Raw genomic sequence first — 18754 nt, forward strand, 5'->3', positions numbered from 1 at the left:
GCTGCCAAGGCCAGCCCCAGCCTCCCCCCCAAGCAAAACCCCCCTGCAGCGGCTTGCAGGGCTGCGCCGAGCTCCAGCCACTACTGAGCCCCCCCTCAGTGCACTGTGGTGGCAGGGACGGGGTGGGCGTCCCCGGGGGGGCTTTGGGCACCCGGCACGGTGCTGCCGGCGCTCAGCCCTGCGGGGGCTACAACTTATCGCCGGGTAGAACCTGCAGAGAGAACAGGGCCCTGCTTCGAGGCCACCCTCGGAGAGGGGGATGCTTTGGGGAAGGGGGGGGGGGTCCACGGCCCCACAGTGGGGAGAAAGAAGTGTGAAAGGCTCCTTACCTACCTGGTTGCGTGTTTTGTGGGATTTCTGCAGCCACACGCGCCACTGGTCGTACAGCTTGATGCTGAGGTTGGAGCAGCCATACGAGTGCTTCTTCACCCACCCAAAGAACTGCTTCAGCTCCCGCCGCAGCGTCGTGTTCTGCTCGCCTCCCTTGGGGTCGCAGCCCCCCGCCGTGCGCTCTGCAGGGACGGGGAGGGGATGGGGGCTCAGGGCTGTGCTGGCAGCCCATCCCCAGTGCAAGGAGTGCAGGGAGGACCTGGGGTAGGGAAACGCGTGGCTCTCTGCTTCCCCACTGGGAAATCAGAGCAGGGAATTGGCTCCTTTGCAAGAAATCCAGGTGCTGGGCACACAGCGGGAGCGGCCTCAGTGCGTGCACAGGAAAGGGGGGGAGCAGCTGGGGAGGGGGCTCAGGCGGTGGCGCTCACCGCTGCGTGGTGTGGAGGCGGCCGTGGGGTTGCTCCAGTCGCTCCAGATGCCAGCCTTCTTGGAGCCGTAGATGCCAAAGGGGTTGCAACGCACCTGGACAAAGTAGACGGTGCCGGGGCGCAGGCCGGCCAGGCGGCACGAGGTCTGGTTGCCCACATCATCCACCACCTATAGAACGAGGGCACGGCTCAGAACCACGGCACTGACCCACAGCTGGGCAACGCTGCCCCATTGGTGCCCCCCAACCTTCCACTCCGAGCTGTCCTCCACGCGGTATTGGATCTGGTACTTGGCTTGGAAGAGGAAATCCTTCAGTGCCGGCGGGGAGCTCCAGCGCACACTGAGCTGATCCTCCAGGTCACCCACGCGGCTGACGTGCACATCGGATGGCGGGTCGGTGGTGACTGCGGGCACAGGGACAGCAGTTCCCAGTGGGCTCAAGGCCAACCCCAACCATCCTCTGTGGGTTCAGGCCAACCTGATCCCCCCCCGAGCCCTGGAACCCAACACTCACCCACATCGAGGATGTCCAACATGACGACGTCAGACACGGCCACCCCCAGCCGGTTGGAGGCCTCCACCCAGATCTCGTAGGGCGTGAAGAGGGCCAGATCCTTGGGGATGTGGCAGGAGTAGGGCCCGGCCGTGTGGTATTCCTGGCACGTGTTGTCCCGGCCGTACCACCTGCGTCAAGCACAGCCCGGGGCTGTGAGCCCAGCGGGACCCACACACCTGCCCGAGGAAAGCACCACGCCGGGCCCACGCCTCATTTATCCACCACTTAACGCCGTCAGCAGCGGTGTTGGGTTACCATCCCCACACCGCCCTGAAACTCCCCCTGTAAGCCCTTAAAATCCCACTGTTCACACTGGGAGGAAGGGCAGGAATCTACCCGAGGGCGCCTACCGGAGCTTGTACTTGAGCGTGTAGTTGGTGTGCAAGAAGGTCTCCCCCTCCGTCCCCGGTGCCCACGTGCAGGTGAGGTCCTTCATGTTCTTGGACCAGCAGGAGATGTTGACTGGTTTTTCTGGGGGCACTGGAAGAGGATGAGAGGACAACGGGACATGAAGGGGCTCCGTGAGCAGCACCCGAAGGGACGACGTGTCTGCAAGCCAAGCCAATGCCGAATGGGGACAGCCATGAGGACTGCAGCCTGTGCTGAGCAACGGAGCTGTTTTCATTTGGGAACAGCAACCGAAAGAAAAGAAATAAATAAAAATAAGCTCTCCCGTTCCCAGTTAAGCCTCTGTATTCTTAGAATGTAAAACCATCCTTAAAATAGCCCCGAGATAAAAATCTTAACGATTATTGATTCGGACAACTGTAATTTCAACACGAGGTGCCAAAAACCTCCTCGGGCAGCCTTGGGGCGACTGAGCTGCGATGAGGGGAGACGGCAGCACGATGGGAGACGGACGGAGCAGCCCGACGTACATCCAACATAGAGGCAGGAGCCGGCCAGGATGCCGCCGTCGCGGCTGTGGCACACCAGGTTGTCCCCCGACTGCTGCCGGGAGCCGTTCAGACGGGCGAGGGCCACGCTGAGCGTGGTGGGGCCGAGGGCGGCGTAGGAGGCTGCGGGCAGACGGCGGCCGTTCAGAGTCCAGTACAGGTCCTGCGCTCGCAGGCGGAGGTCGGAGCTGACGGTGCAGGTGGCGGTCAGGGAGGAACCGATGAGCAGCGTGGGGTCCTGGGGGGAGATCACCGCCGGGTCTGCGGCCGGAGACAACGGGAAGGGGGAGCGATGCGCGGAGCAGCTCGGCACAATGGACGCCCCCCCGCAGGCTCGGGGAAGCTGCGGTGCCGTTGTGGTGCATCGCTCCGTGCCCGGTTCGGGGCTGAGCTCTGCCTTTCCCCCCCCCCCCCATTTGAAAGCAACAATGGAAAGTTTGGGGTTGGCTTTCCGTTGCTCACCGGCGTCCCACCGCGGTGTGCACCGCACCGCTGAGCACCCTAATGCAAACCATGTGCTGCAGCACTGCGCTGCGGGGTTATGGGGGGAACCCCCCCCTCTTCATCCCCCCCCCCCACCCGGCGCCCATTGCCCTCACTTCACTGCTTCGGGAGGAGAGCGAACCGCGCACCGAAAGGCTTCAAAGCACAGCGGGCTGTTGGCACGTTCCGCAGGGGAGAAACGACACGGGGCTGACATCCCCCAGCACTCATTGCCGAGGCGCTGCGGGGCCGCGCGTGCCGGGCTAATATCGCTAATTACCTCCCGGAAAGCGCCTCGACCTCCGCTCCCCTCCGACCTCCCGGCCCTGATCGGCTTTCAGCAGCGGCTCAGTGCTGGGGGGATGGTGGGGAGGGGGGGGCTCCTAACAACCCCCACACCCGGGTGGGCTGCAGCCCCCATCACCCCTCAGTTCCCCCCCACCGACCCTCCCACCAGCCCTCGGCCCCAAGCGCAGCCGATCTGCAGCACAAAAGCACCCCGCTGACGGGCTGCGTTCCCTTCGGCTTTCTCCTTTTCCTTTTTCTTTCGCAGCCACACGTGTTATAAAAGGGAAAAGTGTGAAGTTTTCAGATGGGAGCGGAGAGGGCCGGGGTTGTGGGGGGGGAGGTGGAATGAGCAGCGAGAATACCTGCATGGGGTTTTTATTGCCTCCCTATTGTAAAAAACTCAATGCTGCTCAGGTGTTAAGTAAAGCCATAAAGTAAAAGCACATTTCAAGGTGTCGGGAACGTTTGCGCTCCTCTTCCGAAGGGCCGGATCGCCTTTCGGTTTTACATCGTGCCTTTTTGAAGGGCTGAGAAAGAAAAAGGGAAACCCCCTCCGGCTCGTTGGCCGAGAGCTCCGACACGTTTATTGGGGCTCGCGGAGACCGAAAGCAACGATCGCTCCGAAGAACAAAAGGAGATTTGGGCGGCGCTGAATCAAAATAAAGCAAAACTGGGTGTGAAGAGACGGGGCCGCGTCCCGCTGCGCTCCCCCCCTCTCGCCCTCTCCTCCGCCGATGGCGGTTCTGGTGCCCGTCCCTCGGCTCTCGGCATTCCAGCGCGGAACTTCGCTCTCTAAAAGGAGATTTGGCTGCGCCCGTTCCAGCGCTGCCGCACGTCGGGGCCGCGGGACGGAACTGCCGACCGTGGGACAAAGGAGGTGGGGACAGCGGGGGCAGCGATCGGAGGGACGGGACCTGGGGGTCCCTGCGGCCGTGGGGCGGGGGGGCCGAGCTCTGGAGCGCTGTGCCACCCCACAGCCTGTCGGGCTCCGCGGGATCCCGGAGAGCGTTTTCCCTTCTCGCTCCCACCGCGTTTTGCTTCCTCGCCGCGGCTGCTTTCGCAGCCCTGCCCCGATCAGCGCTCCGTGATACTTCCCGTGAATCACCCGCAGCGCTCGGGACACGCGAGTCGATGGACGTGGGGTGGGATGGGGACCGCGGTGTCAACTCAGAGCCAGCCCGGGTCGGGACGCGCTGGGCCGACATCGCTCCGAGGAGCTGAACGGTGGGGAACGGGAATGGGGCCGCTCCGCGCTCGCAGCCCCGCGGGACCCCAAAGGTACCGCCGAGGGACCCCCAGCGCAGAGCCCACCCCAGATGCGCACCTCCACGTCTGTCCCCAACCCCCCCCTCCCCAGCAAGCAACCCCCTCCAGGGACCCGCTCCCCTTTATTGAGGGCGATCCGTTGTTCTCCGCAGGGGTGGGCGCTCCCTATTGTTCTGATGGGGGAGAAGGGGGGATTCATTGTTCTCTGGGACGGGAGGGGGGGGCTCATTGTTCTCCATGGGGGGGGAAGGGGCGCCTATTGTTCTCCGGGGGGTTTGGGGGAGGTCAGCCCTGCGGGCCGGGGGGGTCGTGGATCGCCGTGTGGGGTTCGCTATTGTTCTCCAGACGGAGGAGGGGGGGGTCCATTGTCCGGGGTGGGGGAGCGGAGCTGCGCTGCTCCGCAGGAGACGGCGATCCGGAGGGGGTCCGCTATGGGGAGAGGAGGGGGCGTATGGCTCCTGGGGGGCAGTGGGTGGAGGACATTGCTCCCCGGGGTGGGGGAACAGGCGGGGGGGGCTCCCATTGTTCTCTGCGGGGCACAGGGAAGGGGTCGGGCGCTGTCAGGGGTTTCCGTCACACACCGTCCCGGGGAGGGAGTGGGGCGGGGGGTTCCCATCTCCCCGGGGGAGGGGAGCGCAGCCCCGAGGGGACGCATCCCGGAAAGGCTGGGGGGGGAGGGAGGAGGGGGGGGGACACAAGGACCGGAATGAATGAAGGAAGGGGAAGAGGAGAAAGGGGAGAGAGGAGGAGAGCGGCGGCACAGAGCCGGGGGTCCCCGCGCAGCGGCCGCCCCAAACCCAACCCCAGCCCCGACGGCGCCCGCTCTGGCACGGCCCCCCCCGACCCCCCCGGGCGGTACTCACACGCTGGCGGCTCAGCGCGGAGCAGCCGCAGGCACAGCAACAGCAGCGATAGAAGGGCCGGCATGGCCGGTAATGGGGGGGGGGGGAGGGTGGGGGTGGGGTCGGTGCCCGTCGGTGCCCGCGGCGGCGGAGCACACCGGCACGTCCGGGGAAGTCGCGAACAAGTCTGAGCAGCCCCCGCTCTGCCAAAGCCCTAAATGCCGCCCTCGCCCCGCCCCGCCCGGCCCGGGACCGCCCCCGGGGGGCAGAAAGGCACCGGTCCTCGGGGGCCGCTCCGGTGCCGGCGCAGTGCCCGCAATGCCCGCAGTGCCTGCCGTGCCCGCCGCCTCCTCCGCTCCTCCGCCTCGGGATGCGGTGCGCTGTGCCCGGTGCCCCCCCCACCTCCGCCCGGTAGATGAGGGAAAGCCGTCCCGTCCCATCCCGTCCCGTTCCGTTCCGTCCCGTCCCGCCGTGACTCAGCGCTGCCGCCCGGACACTCCCGCGCCCCCGGGGCCGCTCCCCCCTCTCCTCATCCCCGCTCTTATTGCGGTGAAGCCCTCGGGGCTGTTTGCTGGGTTTGGGTTTTGTTTTGTGGAATATTTTCCCCTTCAGCTCCGTCTTTTTCCTCCGCGATAAGCTCGGCTCTTCCCCTCCACTAACAACCAAAAAGGGGAGAAAATACCCCGAGGGGCTCCGCGGTGCCGTCGGGTCGGTGCTCAGCGTGTCCCCGGGGACGGCGAGGACTCGGCGTTGGGCGGCCATGAGGCTGCAGGTGGCACCGCTCGTGTCTGCTCGTGTCCCCGTCCGGATCCGATGGCACCGAGCTCCGGGCCAGCAGCTCCCGGCGGTGGTTCCGTTACCATCCGTGTGTCCCTGCGGCAGCACAGCGTGGGATGGGGCACAGGGGGATGCCCAGAGAGCCGCCCATCCCTCCTCATACTGAGGGACACCCGGGCCTTATCGCATCCCAACAGTCCCCAACCCTTCCCCCATAGGAGGGGATGTGGGGGGGACCCCCTGGCCATGACTCTGATGGTGGGATGGGGAACACGGACCTGGTTTGGGGGAGGGCTGAGCCGGGGGCTGCTGCTGTGGCTTCCGTGTCCCCTGTGCCCCGCAGCCCTGAGGGTCACAACCCCGGGGGCATCAGGGGACACCTGAGGGTGACAGTGAGGGTTGGGCTCAGCCCTCCCCCCCCCCCCCATAGTGTGACTGTGCCGCTCACGGGGCTGCGTGGGGAGAGGGGTGACGCCACGCAGGGACTGGGGGTGACCCACAGGGACAGAGGTGACAGCCGTGGGGAATGGAAGCAGCTTTACAATAATGCTGGAGCCCGTCCGAGGGGGAGGCACAGCTCGAGTTAAGGGGGGGGGGGGGGGGGAAGAAGAAGCAAAACCGAAGCGACCAAACGGTGCCTTTTCGCCTTTTTTTCCTTTGGCCTTTTTTTTTTTTTGGCCTTTTATTTTTTCCCATCGGCCCGTTTTGTTGGAACCTCCCGACGTGTTTTTGTTGAAATTTCCCAAAAATGTCAGCCTGAGGGAGACACCCAGCATGGGAAAGTGCCGCCCCAGCTCCGCGCCTGCCAGCACCGGGGGGGGGGGGGGGGGTGGACACAGACGGAACGGGGCTGCGTGGGGTCCCTGTGGGTGAAAGGCGGGGGGGGGGGGAACGGGGTGTCGCGGAGGGGACGGCGGTGTTGAGGAGGGGACCCCATCGGGGGCAGCCCCGTGTCACCGCTGGGGATGGTGATGGAGGGGCGGGGAGAGGGATGGGGTCAGGGCCGCCCCACCCGGTGTGGGGACGGGGCTGGGGCACGGCGGTGACCGCAGCAGCGCCGTCTGAGTCAGCGGAGCTCCGAGTGGAGCTGCTGCCCTTTGGCGGTGACCTTTGCAGCGCTGAGTGTGCGACGCTCTGCCCACGGAGTCGGGCAGCTACGGGTGCCCCCCGATGGACCCGAGGTGCTGCCACCCCCCCCCCCCCTTCACCCTTTGTCACCCCTCCAGTGTCACCCTGTACTGTCACCTCCCCGGTGTCACCCCACATGAACCCCATTAGTGACTCCCAGAGCAGCTCAGCACACCTCAGACCTGGACACATCTGGCTGCAGGGGGGTCAGGCTGCACAACACAGGACCCCCCCCCCTTATTGCACAGCCCAGGGATGGGCTCAGCAGAGCTGTCTGACCGCCTGCATCCTTCTAAAGTGACCTGTGGGACAAATAAAGAGGCTGGAAATGCCAAGAATCCAGCGGGCCGAGTTTTCTTTCTATTCCTCTCTGTAGCATTTCCACGTCCATCCGTCGGGTCATTTATAACTGCTTTTAACCCTTTCGGTGCCACCCCCACCCCACCCCGCAGCCCCCCCTGCCTGCACAGCGCCGACGCTGATGGGTAAAAGCCATAATGGTGAATGGGGGTTTTGGGGGGGGGAAGGGGGGGCTGTGAGGGCAACAGAGGATGTTGCAGCTCCCAATCGGGCACGGAGTGCTGCAGAGTGGAATGTGGGTCACTGTGATAAATGCAATAGGCGTTGAGAGGCTCTGAAGTGCCAAAGGAAAGGGGGAATGGAGAGGGGGGGGGGAGCCACCGTCAGTCAATATTTGCCAACTGCGGTGGTGGTGCCCAGGAGGGGCTCCTTTTTCCTATGAGAACACCAGTGGAGGGGCTGGGAGTGCAGGCTGGTGCCAGGAGGAGGGCAGGCGGTGTGTGGAGAGGCTCTGGCAGTGCTCCCAGTGCTCCCAGTGCTCCCAGTGCTCCCTCAATGCTCCCAGTAACCTCAGTGCCTCCACTGCCCCCGGCGCTCTCATTACTCCCATTGCCCCCAGTTTTGCCTCCCAGCGTCCCCATTACCCCCCGTACCCCATTGTCCCGGTGCTGGCACCGGTGCTCAGGCCATCAGGTTCTGTGCCCCACACCCCCCCACCCCCCCGGCTCGTAGCAGCCCCAGCTCTGCCCCACAGCCGATGGGGACCCACCTGCAGCGCCGCGCTGTGATTTACGGCAGCAGTCCCCAATCTGTCCCATTTACTTTGCCATTTGTCAGCGGCGCCGGACACGAGGCAGCAGGGCTGGGGTGGGGAGGGGGGGGGGGGGGGGGGGCGGGGGGTTGGGAGGGGGCTGGGGGAGCTCAGCCAACCCGAGCCCCTCCAGAGCACGTTCCTCCCACCCCTCCTAACGAGGCGCACCGGCTGGACGAGCAGCGGGCCGACAAGAGGGGCCCAATGGAGCCCCCCAGCTGCGCTCTGGCCATGAGTTCCCCATTAGGGCCGGGGGTGGCGGAGCCCCCCGCCCTCCTCCTTCCTCCCCCTCTCCGGCTTTGGGGTGCTGCCATCAATAAGGGAGACGGGCAGGGCTGGGAGCTCGAGGCCGAGCCCACGCTTTGATGTCTGCTAAGCCCTGCAAAATAAAAGCCGTAAATCTGGGGCCGGGCAATGAGCTGCGCCGGGGGGGCCGAAATCCGAGGGGGGCAGAGATGTGCGCGGTGCTGCCTGAGTGGGGGGGGGGCCGGGATGGCCAGCAGAGCCTGCGTGCCCCCAGCTTGAGGGCCCCCTGCCCCTCTGCAGCCCCCTCGTGCCCCGCTCCCCTTCCGTGTCCCCGTGTCCCCCCACATCCCCAGGTCTCCCTGCATCTGTCCGAGTCCCCCCCGTGGCCCCAGAGCTCCCAAACCCCCCCGTATCCCCCACATCCCGAGGTTCCCAGCATTGCTTTGTGACCCCCCGTATCCCCCCACATCCTACAGTCCCCTTTCATCTCCCCACTGGTCCCTCAGTGCCCCCACACCTCCCGCTCCCCTTTGCAGCCCCCCGTCCCCACGCACCCCCCGTGTCCCTGCATCCCTCAGTCCTTCCTTGTTCCCGAGACCCCCGGCTCCCCTCAATGCTTTCTGCTCCCCCCCTCCTCCCCCCGCCCATTACCCATTAACCCCTTACTGCCCGTGCCCTCCTGCCACCCCCTCATCCTCCCCTGTGCCAAGCACCCTCTCCGGGGATTCCGGTACCGGCGGAGCTGCGGCACTGCGGTTCCCCCCCCGACTCTCCCCGCCGCCCCCGCCCGGCGCACGGCGCGTCACGGCGGGGCCGAACGGCGGCGGTGGCATCTCCGTTCCGCTCCGTTCCGTTCCGTCCCCGCCATGGCGGCCCCGCGCCCCCCCGCTCTGCTCGCTGTCGGCCTCGCTCTCACCGCCGCCACCGTCACCGCCGCCGCCGGGGGGGATCCGTTCTCGGCTCAGCTCGGGGACACCGGCCCCTGTCAGCGGCAGTGCGGCCGCAGAGTGCAGCCCCGGGCGGCGGTGAGTGGGCCAGGGGGGTGAGGGGATGGAGGAGGGGGAAGATCCGGAGCAGCGGGGGGGTACCGGGAGAACCGGGGAGGGGTACCGGGGTACCGGAGGTGTTCGAAGCACCGGGAGGGAGCGCTGAGGGCATCGGGGGGAGCCGTGGGGGAGCATCCATGGCACCAGGGGATGCACCGGGAACGCCGCGGGGGGGGGGGGGGTACCGGCATCACCGGGCAACGCCACCCGCAAGCAGTCGGGGCCTGCAGCTACCGGGGTGGGGGGGTGGGGGGTCCGCATGCACCCCGGGGGTCCCACTCTGCTCTGGGATCCCCTTCTGCATCCCCGTCACGGAGCCTCCCATCCCCCGAGGGCGGCGGCGGTGGGGGCCGCGGTGGGGGGGGATGGAGTGTGAAGTGAGAGCTCAGAGCCCCGGATCGGGGCAGGGATAACGGGGCCGTACTGAGGCTGAAGGTGGTGGTGTGGCGGGGGGGTTGGGATAGCAGGGGGTGCGACCTCAGCGATGGGGCTGAATGTGGCTGCAGATCTGTGACACCACCGCGGGTAGAACAGCACGGACAGACCCCACTGCCCAGATGGGGGGGAGGGGCTGTGCCCATTTGGGCCCACTGTACGTGTCATGGACCCCCCCGGCACCCATAGGCCCCTCCCCACGGTGCATCCCCCCCGGCCCAGGCACACACGGAGTGTTGCATTCACAGCCTCTCAGTGTATTCCAACCCCCCCTAAAGCATGCATCCCCTGTGCACACACCCCTAATGCATGCACAACCCCATGCACGCAAACCCTCACATGCACAACCTTCCTATGCATGAAAACCTCCCCCTATGCATGCAGATCCTATGCACCCCCCCACAACACGTGCAGCCCCCTCCCCCCCAGCCCTTCCAGAACCCCATACAGAGATGTGGAATGCCCAACAGCAACGCAGGGACGTGCAGCATCCTCGCAGACCCCATTGCTCTGACAGCTCTATGTGTGCAGTGGGGCTGGTTGCAGACCCCCAAAGTGTGCCAGTCCCATGATGGGGGGGGGGGGGGCACGCCGTGCTGTGTGCCAGCTCCGTGCCCTCTGCCCATAGGATGCTGTGCTCAGCGCCTGTCACCGCGGCTGCCGGCTGTTCTCCATCTGTCACTTCGTGGATGCGAGTGCGGGGCTGAACACCACCAGGGCTGAATGCGAGGCAGGTGAGCGCCCCCCCCCCCCCGATCCCACACGGGGCCGTCCCCACCCCGACCCCTCCAATGCATCCCATACACCCCATGGGTGCAGGCGGGGAGGTTGGGGCGGCACCGGCGTCCCCTGTGTGGAGCAGCTCTGGGCTAGAACTTAGGGGTGGGGAGCACCGGGATCTGCCCCCCCCCGGCTCCATCCTCACCCTGCATCCCCATCCTGCAGCCTGCAGCGAGGCCTACGTTGGAGAGGAGGAGCAGTGGGGCTGCAGGACCGGGTGCCGTGAGCAGCTGCCCCACGTGCAGAGGAGGGAGCAGGTGAGAAGGGTTGGAGTCGTGCCCCCCGATGCCCCCCCCGGTGCCCCCCGGTGCCATTCAGCACCTCTGTGGGTTCCCCGGGTGGGAGGTGTGGGCTGAATGCTGCCGTTGGATTCCCCTGGTTTTGATCCTTCCCAGCAATTAGCAACGCTATTCCTCCCATGTTTAATTAATGCAGCTGTAATTAAACGAGCCTTTGGCCCGAGGTGGGGGCTGCTGGCACCATACGCAGAACGAGGCGGTGCTGTAGGGAGCGGGGCCAAAGCAGAGGGCCCCAAAAACCCCCATTCCATCCCATTTCTACGGGGCAGATCGTGAGGTCGGACGCAGCATCAGCCCCCAGCGCCGCTCTCCGGTTCCCAGGCGTTCGGACCGAGCGGATTTAGCACAATAACGGGAGGCAGCATCTGACCTATTTCTTTCCCTTGAGCCGCTCTGTGGCCGCTCGAGGGGAGGTCGGCAAAACGCCGGCGGGGAGCGGCGGATTCCTGCGGGGATGCGTTAAAAATAACAAACTGCCACAACGGCCAAAAATCCGGGATACGGGGACGCTGCCAACGGGAACGACATGAGCTGCTGCGGGAGCAACGAGCTGGGGGGCAGCAGGGAGACGGGGGGGGGGGATGTGGGATGGGGCCGTGGGTGGGTGTCAGTCCCAAAGGGACCCTGTGGGGTGTGGGAATGGGGCTCTGGAGGAGAGCCGGGCTCAGCCCACCCGTGTCCCCATATGGTGATGTTTAATGGGTGATGGGATGAGGTGATGCCGTGTCCTCACTGCTTTGCAGAGCTCAGAGGTGAAGGCGCCGTCGTCGTTCTCGCTGCTGGATTTGGTCTCTTCTTTCTGCACCGACATTGTCAGCTCCGCTCACAGCTTCATCTCCTCCACGTGGACCTTCTACCTTCAGGCTGATGATGGGAAAGTGGTGGTGTTCCAGGTGGGGGTCCCACATCCTTCCTGTTGGGGGTTGAATGAGATGGGACCGTCACACTGACTGCTTCTCCTTCAGTCGCAGCCCCACATGGAGTTCCCATTGCCTGAAGCTCAGATGACCCAACCAGAGTGGCCAGGACCAGGGGCTGATGCCCACTCCCCCCAACCACACACAGGTGAGGGGCTGCTCTGCTGCTGTCTGGGGCAGGAGCCCTCCTGGCAGCACTGGATCCCACCACAATGGAGCAAAGTGTGGCTCTGATCTGCTTCCCAAACCCATGGCACCCAATGCAAGGAGCTGCAGGGGCTTTTGTGCACCCCCCTTCTGTAGGGAGCAGTCTGCCAGGGGGACATGGCCAGCACCATGCACCATGCACCATGCACCATGCACCTTACACCTTGCACCGTGTGCTGTGCACCATGCATCCTGCATCCTGCACTTTGCACAGTGATGCCCACACTCAGCACTGCCTCTCTTGCTTCCAGGCCCCCAGCAGAAGGAGGAGATTCCCCCCCCTGGGAAGGAGCCGTGGGGCAAAGCCAAACCTGCAGATGCACCACAACCAGAGCACGACTTCCTGGGCTGCATGGCCAAGTAGGTGTTGGGGGCTGCTGGGACCCCCTTCCCGTACCCAGTTGCCCTGCCATAATGCGGCCCCATTTCTTTGGGGTTTGGGGGTGTTACAGGCGCTCGGGCCTCCCCCGCTGGATCCTGGCCGCCTGCCTCTTCCTCTCCATTGTGGTGATGCTGTGGCTGAGCTGTGCCAGCCTGGTGACCGCCCCTGAGCAGCACATCAGGACTCAGGTATGGACACAGACTGGGGGGTCCCCACCGCCCCCCATCCTCCTGTTGTGCCGTGGGTGCTGCATTGGTGGGTGTTAAGCAGTGGTGCTGCATGGCGTGTCCCCAAGTTGGGGACAGTGAGGCCCGGGGTCACAAGTTGCCCTCTGCTGTCTTTCAGCCTCTGAGCATCAATGGGGACAGGGAGTGCCTGGAGGACCCGCGTGGCCCCAGCGCCTTCCCGCTGCCGCCCGTCATCGCCGTCACTCTGTGCCCCACACATGGTGAGGATGTGGGGCCGCTGCCACTCAAAGTCGACCTGGACAAGACCATCCTGTAGCTCTCCACCTCTTCCCATCACCTCCCCACCACTTCACTGCCGCTGTCCCCATGCTGGTGCCCCGGGCCCCCACTCTGACCTCATCCCTCTGCCTCCATCGGCTGCAGCCTGCAGCTTTCCCCCACTGTCAGCACTGCTGCACTCTGTGCTCCCGCTGCCCACAGCCCAGCAACCGCTGCCAGCACGGAGGGGGGAGCACAGCCCTGGGCCCCCCCTATGGGCACAGCTCCAGCGGGACAGAGGCAGAGCCCGGGGGGGGCTTTGGCTCGGCACAACCCGGCCCCCATCTTGGGCTGAGCCCCCACGGTGCCGGCCTCGGCCCTGGGAACTCCCTTCCGCCGATGGCCTCGCGGGAGCCGGAACGTGGCCAATGGATTTGGTGTTGGCAGCCAAAGCAGAGAGAGCAGCAGATCCGCCGCCCCCGTGCCCATGTGAGCACCCGGCCGGGCCCTGGTGGGGGCTGCCGGACACTCCGGGGTGGTTCTGTGCTCTCCCCTTTCCACGACACCAGCACTGGGTGGTGACAGTGGCATTTCCCATCCTCTTGTTCCTGGGATGACCCATCTCGAACACCTCCACAGCATCCCACAGGGCAGGACGGGGTGGCACTGGCTTTGTGTCCCCATGAGGGACAAAGGCTGGTGTTCAGGGGGCCCCATTGTGCAGCCTCACCCCCTTCCCTCCCCACAGCAGTGCTTGGGGCACACGGGGCCATCTCCCCTCTCCCCATCTCCATCACTTTGTGCATTGTTCTGTGTTTGATTTGCACTGCCATGCAGCCCACCAGGCCCGGGCACCCCGTGGTGGCACCCCAACCTCCCCATCTCCCCTTAACACGTGTGTACAGAGTAACTTATTGCCTGTGCCCCCTCCCCCATCAGTCCCTACACTTGCCCCATATCAGGGGGCAGCGATGTGTGTCGTCGTGGGGTGAGGGGGCATCCCTGGAGGTGTCCCCCAGCCCCACCAATTTAGTGCTGCTCCATATCACAGTGCAACGTATCCGGGTTGGGGAGCGGGCTGGGGGGTGCTGTGGGTGGGGGTCTCGTGTCCATAATTGGGGTGCACTTCTTGGTGTCGCTTTGTGGCAGCTCAGCTCGGTGTTGGTGCTCCATGTTGTCCCAGCCCCCCTCATTTGCAGAGTCCTGGGGGTGCAAACCCCTCCGGGCAGTTCCCCCCCACACTGAGATGGGTGCAGGGAGTGAACCCGGCCCCACACTGCAAGCAGAGAATGGGTCGGACATGGCAGGAGAAATAAAAGGTTTGTACCAGGCTTGGCCCGGTGGTTTCTGGGTGTGGGGTCGGTCCTGACTCCGTGCAAGAAGCAGCACCGACGGCTGTAAGGCAGTGCAGCTCGAGGGCTGCAGTGTGCGCCCACAGAGCCCCATTTGCAGCACCCACACTGCCCACATGCTGGTGAGGATGCTGGCACCCAGCGATGGAGCAGAAGGGATCAAAGCCCTTTGGGAAGCCTTGGTGGGAACCCCACAGCACAGCCCCCCCAGTCCCTCATTACCCATTAACCCCTTATTGCCCGAGTGCCCCCAGCGCAGGGGGGAGGTGGGACGGACAGCTGGCAGACCCTGCGCGCTGCGGGCTCTGCCGGTCCCTCCTGGGGCTGCAAACAGATTCCTCGCCTTCAGGCTGGATCGGATTCCTCAGTGCTGGCGCGGGGCGCAGGGAGCCGTGCCCAGGAAGGAGCAGGTGAGGAGGGACCCCGCTGCAGCGAGGAGAGACGCATGAAATCCGCTGGTTCCACCCCCCCGCAGGCAGCCGGGCTGAGTTCCACCCGACGCCTTTTTCCTCCTCTCTCCCTCTTTGGAAGTTTTTTTCACGGGGAAAGCAAAAAAAATCGCGGTGTGTGGCCCCGTGTGCAAGGAGAGCTGCCATGGGGAGGAGCTGGGATCGCTCCCTCACCCCACGGTGGGCATCGGGGGGCTGCAAAGGGCCGCGTCCTCCCTACCGGCTCCAGCTCAGCCACGCTCGGGAGAGAAGCGCAGGCCGGTAGGTGGGGACTGTCAGCTGCGCTGAGGCCAGCAGCGGCCCCACGGTGTCCAAAAAGCCGGGGGGAGGCGCCGAGCTGCCCCCCCAGCGCCCCACGGGGAACCTCGAAGCATCGCCCGGTTAGTGCCGTGTCGCCGCTCGGTGCCGGCGCCGCTCGGTGCCGCTGTGCGCAGCCCCGCTGGGTCCGGCTGCCGCTGCTGCTGCCTTTTCCACCCTCCCAGGAGAGCCCCCCCACTCCCACCCCCCCCCCCCCCCGCTGCCCTCCTGAAGTCTCAGCTGCCCGGAGCTGGCCCCGCTCCACTGCCGCTCACACTGCAGTGCATTCACACACGGATTTCCCTCCCCGGGTGCTGTTGGGCTGGGATGGGGGGTGGGGAAGGGCCCCAGAAGTCCCCACTGTGCGCCCCGCTCCGTCCATCACAGTTCAGTCCGTAGCAGTGATGGTCGGGGCTGCACCCGCTGCTCCCCCCGCTCCTTCCCAGCCGGGCCCGCCGGGCACAGAGCAGCCACTCACGGCTTCTCCGTGTGTCACGGCGGAGGAATGAAGGGCTTTGATAAGAGAACACAATGAGGAGGAAACGGCGGTTTTGGGCCTTTCTCAAAGCGCGTGTTTTGAAGATGATGGAAAGGGAGCCCGAGCTCGTTCTCATGCGGGGCAGGGCTGCGTCCTCACCGCTCTCTGGTGAGTGCACGGCCGCACTGATGCCGTCCCGAGCAGCTTCATCAGCCTGGGGCACTGGGGGAGTAAACCTTCGTCAGAGAAGGGGTGAGGATGAGGATGGGTCGGACGGAGCTGCTGGTGGGGGGGATCCGCTCCCCATCCTCCTCCCCACACCCTACCCGGGAGGAGAGGAGCCGCGGGTGATTCAGCAACAGGAAAACCAAACGAAAAACAATCTGCTGGTGCTAATGGGATTGGTTCTGTCCCTACCACGCACATTCCAGCCCAGCTCGAGGGACGGCTCGGGGGGGAGAAGGGGAAACGACGAAGCCAAATCCTTCCCCGTGTCCAGGCGGCAGGGATCGGCGCGGTGCCGCTGGCCGGAGCGCCCCATCCGCAGCCGGCAGTGCGCTGCGTGCCTCCGGCCGCCGCCAAGTGACAAGGATTTTCCACTCCCTGGGCTTCATTACTTCTTGGAACACAGACCGAGTGCGTTGGGCCGCGAGGGGCTTTCGCTTCCCTCCGTGTTTATTCTCTTTGCCTTGTGTTCTTTTGCCAGGTGAGGAGCGAAGCCAAACTGGTCAGGGGGAGCGCGGCCGAATGGCTGCGGTTTGGCCGCACGGCTGGGAACCGCTTCCCGCAGCACCTGCCGGCCGGCGGCGGAGCCGTCCCGTTGTTCACCGGGGGGACGACACGTGTGAGCCGTGCGGGGCCGCTTTGCTGCATCCCGGCTCCGTTGCACAGCGCTGGGGGCGGCCGACGGTGCTGGGAGTGGAAGGATCCCGAGTGTTAAGCAGCCGTCCTGCAAAGCGAACCCCACGTGGAGCTGCTGCTGGCTTTCTGCTCGTGCCTGATGCTCCAGCTTGCTCTTCAGCAGTGCCTACACCTATGGGCACACAGCTGTTATCTGTGTGGGATAAGATGGCCGTGCTTTCCCCTGGACAAGAAGCCGGGGGTCTCCATGGCAGCAGGATGCTGTGTTGCACCATTGCTTCAGTTCTGTGGTGGGCAATAGGGGCTGCTCTGTGGTGGGCGATAGGGGCTGCTCTGTGCCCTATGAGAGCTTTGTGAGCAGGGAGGAGGGGTTGTGCCATGCTCACAGCCTCCCAAAAGGGACCAGGAGCATCTCTGTGCTGGAGTGTGAGGTGTGGAGACAAGAGCAGGGCATCCTGATGGGGTGAAATGGAAGGAAGGGGAAGGGACAGCCCTGGCACGTGCAGGCGTACCCCAGCCCATGTGCTTCCCCAGCTCATGTGCTTGCTGGGATTACATGGGGATTAGTGGGGAGCAGCCAACCAGGGATGGAGAGGGGGCATCTACCAGCATCAGAAGTGCCACCAGCATCAGAAGTGCCACCAGCACTGTGCCAGCAGGAGATGGAGCAGCGCTGGTGCTGGCGCTGTGCGGAGGCAGCAAGAAAGGGAGGTCACCCAATGGCTCCTCTGTGCTGACAGCATGAAGGGAGGCGAGAGGCTGCGTTGTGTTGGGGAGAATCTAGCAGGAATCAGGCAAAAAAGCTCCAGCTGGTGGCCGCCTCCAGCCACAAGGAATGGTGTGGAGTGACAGCAGTGTGCAGAGCCACCACTGAGCGTTAGTGGGACAAGCAGAGACGTGGGGGATGCCCAGGGCTTTGTGGGCACAGCGCTGGGCCTGGTGCTTTGGGGGGGAGGGAGGAGAGAATGGGGCTCAAACATCCCGATGGCTTAGAGGGAGCATCAGGAATAGGAGGGATGTGCACGGTTTGGGGCTGATCTCTTTGTTTCTTAACCTGGAAATCAGATTTGGGCTTTTATGGGGGGATCACAGCCCTCCACAGTAGGAGATCAGGGCTGCACCAGCAGGCTGTGTGTGTAGGATCAATGTATTACAGCAGAGCACGACGCTCAGCTGCTGCACTAACACTGCTCATAAAAATCACCTTAGATATAAGTCAGGCTCCGCGGGGACGGGGCTGAGTGCACTCAGCAAATAAGCAAGAGGAATAAAAAGAAATATCAAATGGCCCATAAAATCAAACAATAACGCTAACGAGGAAGTTCCTGGATCTGTTGAGAGAGATGAAGTCCCATCGGCGGTTTGAAACAGCACAAAATAACCCCCCCCCCAAGTTCCCTCTCTGCATGACACAAATCAGCACGCCCGGTCAGCAGAGCCATTATGGAATACATCTTCCTTCCAGCGTTGTGTAAATGCATTTTTCATGCTTTTGGGAGACTTTAGGGGTTCTCTTTAACTGGAACCTGGGGAACATGTGAAAGGCATTTACAGCATGCGGAGCTTTTCCTGATGGGGAGCTGAGATGTGACTCTTCGGGCTGGGTGGCAGCAGGGCTGTGATAGATCCAGACCCTTAAAAGCACAGTATCTATAAGAATATAATATAATATACAATGAACTTGTGGAAGTGTGAACCTTGTGAAGAAGAAGGGGGGTGCTGCCAAGATAAAGCAGCACTAGAGGAAGCAGGATGGAACGGAGCTGGTGCTGCAGGATGAGGGTTGGGGGTGGCAGGAGCAGAGATCCCAAAGCACAGAGCAGGGCAGAGGACACCGCAGCCACACAAAGAGCAGATTAATAAGTCCTGCTTCCCTTTCTCCCAAAGGTTTTATGGGGCTTAATTAATGAATGTCTGTAAAACGCATTTGGAGCCGGGAATGAAACGCGTTGTGGAAATGCCAAATATTTTTAATGCTCCAGCAGATTTAGAAGGTTTAAATAGGAAAAATACACGGCGTTGCCTCTGAAATGGATTCCTCTCCTTGAAGCAGAGGGCTGCGGAACATGAAGTTTTCATCAGGCTGACTTGAAAGGGTGTTTTCATGGCTTTCCAAGCGCATTTATTCCCCCTTCCCTTATACAGATGTGGATGCTGAGGCATGGGAAATCAAAGGGATTTGCCCATGCTTGTTGGCAGAGCCACCAGGATGAGTAATTTCCGGATTTCCACTGGCAATGGAATGCCCTCTCACCCATCCGCTGCCTCCAGATGCTCAATGGCTTGAGAAATTACACAGCCTATGAGGTCTGGCCATGGAAAGGCAACGAGGATGTCAGGTATGACAACTGAATGGCATCCTCTGCAGTGTGATGATGCATCCACACAGCGCGGGCTTCACCTCAAAGACTGGTCAACTCAAAGATGGCTGGCTGGGCGATGGTTGGGGTTGG

At 63.9% G+C, this 18754-nt stretch overlaps 2 protein-coding genes across 3 annotated transcripts; one reads left to right on the forward strand and one right to left on the reverse strand.

Moving 5' to 3' along the window:
* Window positions 1–72: 72 nt before the first annotated feature.
* Window positions 73–5273, reverse strand: CRLF1 (cytokine receptor like factor 1). 2 transcript variants are annotated; one of them, XM_072357404.1, is made up of 8 exons: window positions 5112–5273; window positions 2194–2472; window positions 1666–1795; window positions 1274–1443; window positions 1006–1163; window positions 759–927; window positions 334–512; window positions 73–211 (listed from the first exon to the last, which is right to left on the reverse strand). In XM_072357404.1, exons 1-8 carry the CDS (start codon window positions 5173–5175, stop codon window positions 188–190), a joined length of 1173 nt encoding a protein of 390 aa, XP_072213505.1. In that variant the 5' UTR covers window positions 5176–5273; the 3' UTR covers window positions 73–187. The 2 variants fall into 2 exon arrangements, with proteins under 2 accessions (XP_072213505.1, XP_072213506.1); XM_072357405.1 differs by lacking the exons at window positions 2194–2472; window positions 5112–5273 and having other exon boundaries at window positions 101–211; window positions 330–512; window positions 1666–1940.
* Window positions 5274–9042: 3769 nt separating this feature from the next.
* Window positions 9043–14195, forward strand: TMEM59L (transmembrane protein 59 like). Its single transcript, XM_072357674.1, has 8 exons — window positions 9043–9377; window positions 10462–10567; window positions 10779–10870; window positions 11656–11805; window positions 11878–11977; window positions 12288–12396; window positions 12489–12606; window positions 12764–14195. The coding sequence occupies exons 1-8, from the start codon at window positions 9219–9221 to the stop codon at window positions 12920–12922; spliced, it is 993 nt and encodes a 330-aa protein (XP_072213775.1). The 5' UTR covers window positions 9043–9218; the 3' UTR covers window positions 12923–14195.
* Window positions 14196–18754: the final 4559 nt, after the last annotated feature.

This window comes from Excalfactoria chinensis, chromosome 26 (assembly GCF_039878825.1).
Source record: "Excalfactoria chinensis isolate bCotChi1 chromosome 26, bCotChi1.hap2, whole genome shotgun sequence".
In the NCBI taxonomy this organism is placed as follows: Eukaryota; Metazoa; Chordata; class Aves; order Galliformes; family Phasianidae; genus Excalfactoria; species Excalfactoria chinensis.